At 43.7% G+C, this 7,500-nt stretch overlaps 1 protein-coding gene across 1 annotated transcript in view; it reads right to left on the bottom strand.

Annotated features, from left to right (window-relative positions):
- The window catches only part of LOC128690197 (zwei Ig domain protein zig-8-like), a 176,796-nt gene that overhangs the window by 62,134 nt on the left and 107,162 nt on the right, over positions 1–7,500 (bottom strand). The window contains exons 3-4 of the mRNA XM_070090731.1: positions 6,849–6,925; positions 6,208–6,344 (exon numbers count right to left, since the gene is read on the bottom strand). Of these exons, the coding sequence (XP_069946832.1) occupies positions 6,208–6,344; positions 6,849–6,925 (214 nt within the window). The remainder of the gene's footprint in view (positions 1–6,207; positions 6,345–6,848; positions 6,926–7,500) is intronic.

Consider the following 7,500-nt stretch of genomic DNA (forward strand, 5'->3'; position numbering starts at 1 on the left):
ACAAAGGCACTATAAATTTACAAAAACCGCACTAGCATATTTACAGACGCACTAGTAAATTAAATCACCAGCATACATTATTTACAAAGACGCAAGGGTGCTAAAGAAATAAGAGGATTTTCCAGTCTCTTTATAGTATTTACACATTAGGTTGTCTGTTAAGAGAGTGGGTGAGATGTTATCAACAAATTTTGTTTAAAATAAGAAAAAGTTTTGGAGTGAGATTAACAAGTTAAGAAAGCCTAGAGAACAATTGGATTTGTTAGGTAAAAATAGGAGAGGAGAGTTATTAAATGGAGAGTTAGAGGTATTGGGAAGATGGAGGGAATATTTTGAGGAATTGTTAAATGTTGATGAAGATAGGGAAGCTGTGATTTCGTGTATAGGGCAAGGAGGAATAACATCTTGTAGGAGTGAGGAAGAGCCAGTTGTGAGTGTGGGGGAAGTTCGTGAGGCAGTAGGTAAAATGAAAGGTGGTAAGGCAGCCGGGATTGATGGGATAAAGATAGAAATGTTAAAAGCAGGTGGGGATATAGTTTTGGAGTGGAAGAGGGTAAGGTACCTAGGGAGTGGCAGAGAGCGTGCATAGTTCCTTTGTATAAAGGCAAAGGGGATAAAAGAGAGTGTAAAAATTATAGGAGAATAAGTCTGTTGAGTATACCTGGTAAAGTGTATGGTAGAGTTATTATTGAAAGAATTAAGAGTAAGACAGAGAGTAGGATTGCAGATGAACAAGGAGGCTTTAGGAAAGGTAGGGGGAGTGTGGACCAGGTGTTTACAGTGAAACACATTGGTGAACAGCATTTAGATAAGGCTAAAGAGGTTTTTGTAGCATTTACGGATTTGGAAAAGGCGTATGACAGGGTGGATAGGGGGGCAATGTGACAGATGCTGCAGGTGTATGGTGTAGGAGGTAGGTTACTGAAAGCAGTGAAGAGTTCTTACGAGGATAGTGAGTATGTAGGAAAGGGAGATTATTTCCCAGTAAAAGTAGGCCTTAGACAAGGATGTGTGATGTCACCGTGGTTGTTTAATATATTTATAGATGGGGTTGTAAGAGAAGTAAATGCGAGGGTCTTGGCAAGAGGCGTGGAGTTAAAAGATAAAGAATCACACACAAAGTGGGAGTTGTCACAGTTGCTCTTTGCTGATGACACTGTGCTCTTGGGAGATTCTGAATAGAAGTTTCAGAGGTTGGTGGATGAGTTTGGTAGAGTATGTAAGAAAAGGAAATTAAAAGTGAATATAGGAAAGAGTAAGGTTATGAGGATAACAAAAAAATAGGTAACGAAAGATTGGATATTAGATTGGAGGGAGAGAGTATGGAGGAGGTGAATGTATTCAGATATTTGGGAGTGGACGTGTCAGCGGATGGGTCTATGAAAGATGAGGTGAATCATAGAATTGATGAGGGGAAAAGGGTGAGTGGTGCACTTAGGAGTCTGTGGAGACAAAGAACGTTGTCCTTGGAGACAAAGAGGGGAATGTATGAGAATATAGTTTTACCAACGCTCTTATATGGGTGTGAAGCATGGGTGATGAATGTTGCAGCGAGGAGAAGGCTGGAGGCAGTGGAGATGTCATGTCTGAGAGCAATGTGTGGTGTGAATATAATGCAGAGAATTCGTAGTTTGGAAGTTAGGAGGAGGTGCGGGATTACCAAAACTGTTGTCCAGAGGGCTGAGGAAGGGTTGTTGAGGTGGTTCGGACATGTGGAGGGAATGGAGCGAAACAGAGTGACTTCAAGAGTGTATCATTCTGTAGTGGAAGGAAGGCGGGGTAGGGGTCGGCCTAGGAAAGGTTGGAGGGAGGGGATAAAGGAGGGTTTGTGTGCGAGGGGCTTGGACTTCCAGCAGGCGTGCGTGAGCGTGTTTGATAGGAATGAATGGAGACGAATGGTTTTTAATACTTGACGTGCTGTTGGAGTGTGAGCAAAGTAACATTTATGAAGGGGTTCAGGGAAACCGGCAGGCCGGACTTGAGTCCTGGAGATGGGAAGTACAGTGTCTGCACTCTGAAGGAGGGGTGTTAATGTTGCAGCTTAAAAACTGTAGTGTAAAGCACCCTTATGGCAAGACAGTGATGGAGTGAATGATGGTGAAAGTTTTTCTTTTTCGGGCCACCCTGCCTTGGTGGGAATCAGCCAGTGTGTTAATAAAAAAAAAATGCTGTTAGAATATATGTCAGGATACATGATGACAGGATACATGACGTCAGGATATATGTCAGGCTGCATGATGTCAGGATGCATGATGTCAGAATACATGACGTCAGGATACATGACGTCAGGATACATGTCAGGATACATGTCAGGATACATGATGTCAGGATACATGACATCAGGATACATGACATCAGGATACATGGCGTCAGGATACATGACGTCAGGATACATGACATCAGGACACATGTCAGGATACACGATATCAAGATACATGATATCAAGATACATGATGTCAAGATACATAATGGTGGGAAACGACCAATGTGTTAATAAAATAATAATAAATAGATTGTCTGTAAATCATTTACAGATACACAATGTGCACAAGGACGTTTACATAAATTTACAAGTCTACCAGATGAGCCTGAATTATTGTCGACAAATCGTGTTGACTAGACGTCTGTGGAATATAAAACATGTGAATTGCAAGAAGCTGCCTGGGTAATGAGGGTAGACCTGTCCTGGCGTGCTGTGTCAAGACTGACAGGGAAGTTCTGTACACAGCTGCACGTACAGGTACAGAGAGGCGCACAGACTGGCGCACACGGGTGCATGCGAAGGTAAAGGCAGCTGTTGAACACAGACACAAGCACAGACAGACACACACATACACACACACACACACACACACACACACACACACAGACACACACACACACACACGCACACACACACACACACACACACACATACACACACACCCACACATACACGCACACACACATACACATACACACACACATACACACACACACACACACACACACACACACACACACACACACACACACACACACACACAACCCCACACACACACACACACACACACACATACACACCCACACACACACACCCACACATACACGCACACACACATACACATACACACACACATACACACACACACACACAGACACACAGACACACACACACATACACACACACACACACACACACACACACACACACACACACACACACACACACACACACACACACACACACACACACACACACACACATACACACACAGGCCTTCAAAGAGACCTGAAGACGCAGGACACGTGGTCCAGCAACTGGCTTCTCAAATTCAACCCTGCCAAATGCAAAGTCATGAAGATCGGGGAAGGAAAAAGAAGACCGCGGACGGAGTATAGGCTAAGTGGCCAAAGACTGCAAACCTCGCTCAAGGAGAAAGATCTTGGTGTGATCATAACACTAAGCACGTCTCCGGAAGCACACATCAACCAGATAACTGCTGCAGCATATGGGCGCCTAGCAAACCTGAGATTAGCATTCCGATACCTCAGTAAAGAATCGTTCAAGACACTGTACACTGTGTACGTCAGGCCCATACTGGAGTATGCAGCACCAGTTTGGAACCCGCACCGGGTCAATCACGTTAAGAAATTAGAGAAAGTGCAAAGGTTTGCAACAAGACTAGTTCCAGAGCTAAGGGGAATGTTACACAAATAACCCGCACATAGAAGAGAGGAGCTTACGACGACGTTTCGGTCCGACTTGGACCATTTACAAAGTCACACTAACGAGAAGTAGAGCAGGATGGGTGTATATAGACAGGAAGAGGTAGTGGTGGTGGTAGTAGTAGTAGTAGTAGTAGTGGTGGTGGTAGTGGTAGTATTTAAGGGGAATGTCCTATGAAGAAAGGTTAAGGGAAATCGGCCTGACGGCACTGGAGGACAGGAGGGTCAGGGGAGACATGATAACGACTGTGGCATGCAAAGAGTACGTAACCTTTATTCGGCGCATGTACACAACCCTCATTGAAAGGCTATCTCCCCGAACCAGCGAACCAGGTACTAAGGGTTGACGATGGGGCCCCGTCGTTCAATCAGTACCCAGGTTCCAGCCAATGAGAAGATGGTTTTAGCAATCGCAGAGGTGTTGTGGGTACCACTCACCTGTCTGCCCTTGTCATTCCCATTCTAGAGCTGGTTGAAGCACGGTCTGCTCTCTAGTGGCTTCTGTTCTGCCTTGCTTACCGTGGAGCGCATTAATACCTATTGTTGTACATAGTGTATATAGTGCACATACTTCTGTTCTAAATTGGTGAAGGATAATACAAGTCAAAAGTTTTTCTGCTGTGTTTATTTTGCTCCCTTTACACCCAGGATAACAGGCCTTTGGGACTTCTGGGTTGTAATAATAACTTACAAAACACTGCGTGGAATAGGCAAGGTGGACAGAGACAACATGTTCCAGAGATGGGATACAGAAACAAGGGGTCACAATTGAAAGTTGAAGACTCAGATGAGCCACAGAGATGTTAGGAAGTATTTCTTCAGTCATAGAGTTGTCAGGAAGTGGAACAGTCTGGCGAGTGATGTGGTGGAGGCAGGGCCATACATAGCTTTAAGACGAGGTATGATAAAGCTCGTGGAGCAGAGAGAGAGAGGACCTAGTAGCGATCAGTGAAGAGGCGGGACCAGGAGCTAGTATCGACCCCTGAGACTACAATTAGGTGAGTACAATTAAGTACACACACACACATATGCTCTCTCTCTCTCTCTCTCTCTCTCTCTCTCTCTCTCTCTCTCTCTTTCTCTCCACACAGACAAACTTTTAACTATCTTCTAACTTCTTGCAATACAGCAGCGGTGACAGCAGCGGTGACAGCAGCGGTGACAGCAGCGGTGACAGCAGCGGTGACAGCAGCGGTAGATGTGGTAGGAGTGTCGGTGGTAAGTTTGTGTGCATATATCTGTCGTCTGACGTGTGTGTGTGTGTGTGTGTGTGTGTGTGTGTGTGTGTGTGTGTGTGTGTGTGTGTGTGTGTGTGTGTGTGTGTGTGTGTGTGTGTGTGTATGTGTGTGTGTGTGTGTGTGTGTCTGTATGTGTGTGTGCGTATGTGTATGTGTGTGTATGTACTCACCTAGTTGAGGTTGCGGGGGTCGAGTCCGAGCTCCTGGCCCCGCCTCTTCACTGATCGCTACTAGGTCACTCTCCCTGAGCCGTGAGCTTTATCATACCTCTGCTTAAAGCTATGTATGGATCCTGCCTCCACTACATCGCTTCCCAAACTATTCCACTTACTGACTACTCTGTGGCTGAAGAAATACTTCCTAACATCCCTGTGATTCATCTGTGTCTTCAGCTTCCAACTGTGACCCCTTGTTACTGTGTCCAATCTCTGGAACATCCTGTCTTTGTCTTTGTGTGTGTGTGTGTGTGTGTGTGTGTGTGTGTGTGTGTGTGTGTGTGTGTGTGTGTGTGTGTGTGTGTGTGTGTTTGCTCCAACAATATCCACCAACAAATTCTCCCACAGTCTATCAACTGCAGTCACAGTTGAGTACCTGCCATCATTCTCACTTATACTGTCACTTTCGATCATTTTCAAACACTTTCGTTGTTATCCCGTCATTTGAGTTGTTTGTAGTTCCAGTTTATCCACTCCCTCCATTCATCATTCATCTTCCTGTCATATTCAGTCTATCACCTTCCTGCCATATTCAGTCTATCACCTTCCTGCCATATTCTCCCAGTCATCCTCTTGTCATATTCACTCAGTCATCTTCCCCACATGTTCATTCAACTTACTGTCAAATTCAGTCACTTTCAAGTCATCTACATTTAACATTAATAATAATAATAATAATAATAATAATAATAATAATAATAATAATAATAACAATAACAATAATAATAATAATAATAATAATAATAATAATAATAATAATAATAATAATAATAATAATAATAATAAGCAGAAGAAGAACAGAGACTAACACAGAGTACCAAAACATATTACTAAGATAGAGTACTAAGATCGAGTACCAACACACAGAGTACTAACATCGAGTACCAACACACAGAGTACTAACACTGAGTACCAACACACAGAGTACTAACACTGAGTACCAACACAGAGTTCTATAACATGGCACTAAGACAGAGTACTAACACTGAGTACCAACACAAAGTACTCAGAGTACCAACACAGACTGCCAAGACAAGAGTACTCACCATAAACAGCGAGGAAGACCCGGCGAATCTTGGGAGGATGTGAGGATACCTGGCACTCATAGGCGCCTTGATCCGTCTCCTCAGCTGCGTGGATCACCAGCTGCCAATTGTTGGGCTCCACAAACTCCAGCTGGTACCTGAGAGAGAGAGAGAGAGAGAGAGAGAGAGAGAGAGAGAGAGAGAGAGAGAGAGAGAGAGAGAGAGAGAGAGAGAGAGAGAGAGAGAGAGAGAGAGAGAGGATCCACCAGGGTCAGTTTTAGGTCTAACAGGGTTTATAATTTACAAGAAAGACCTTTTAAAATTCAAACGAAAACAAACCTTTAAATATTTTTACATTTTGAATATATGTAAAAGGTAATTAAGGTGTCTGAACCTTTGTAAAAAGGTGATTAAGGAGTTTGAGCCTCTGTAAAACGTAATTAAGGGAGTGGGAATCTCTATAAAAAGTAATTAAGCGGTTTGGACCTCTGTGAAAGGTTTTTAAGATGTTTGAACCTCTGTAAAAGGTAAATAAGAGGTTGGAACCTCTGTAAAAGGTAATTAAGAGGTTGCAACCTCTGTGAAAGGTAATTAAGGGATTTGAACCTTTTGTAAAGGGTAATTAGGAGGTTTGAACCTCACACACACACACACACACTCACCTGTCGTTGCTGTGGTAGGTGGTGGAGCCGACAGTCAGCAGGTGTATTGTGTCACCTTGACGTCTAACCCACGACACCTGTAAGACGACACAAGTCCGTCAGGTGAAATGGCTAAAGTGTGGCGAGTAATGTCAGGTGGCGAATTCAAGGTGACAGGTGCACAGTAAATAGGAGAAGGAAACAGGTGGCGAGCGTCAGGTTACCAGTGTGCAAGAATCAGGTTATTAAGGAGAAATGGCTAGTTGTGACAGATGATGATGAATAAAGATTATCATCATTGATATAATAATGTTTATAATCATAACCATGATTTCTAAAGGGGGGGAGGGGTAAGCCAGGGCAAGTCCTCGGTCAGATGACCGAAAGCTCCAGCTGTGGGTCATAATATAACTAAGACCTGCGTCAGGAAACACTTGCCCAGTTTCCTGACCAACACTATACTTACCAGCTGATAATCTCGAGAGGGCCATGGATGGTTCCCTGTTAACCACCAATATGCAAATGATGTTTCAGACCATGTTTCGATCCTTTGTGGACCACTATGAGCATTAATAGTGATCCACAACAGACCGAAACGTCCTCTAAAAAATTTCTCTTCAAATTACTGGCTCATGAGCTCTAATGGTTGTGAAATTTCCGAGAAAAGAAAAAT

This window comes from Cherax quadricarinatus, chromosome 32 (assembly GCF_038502225.1).
Source record: "Cherax quadricarinatus isolate ZL_2023a chromosome 32, ASM3850222v1, whole genome shotgun sequence".
NCBI lineage: Eukaryota > Metazoa > Arthropoda > Malacostraca > Decapoda > Parastacidae > Cherax > Cherax quadricarinatus.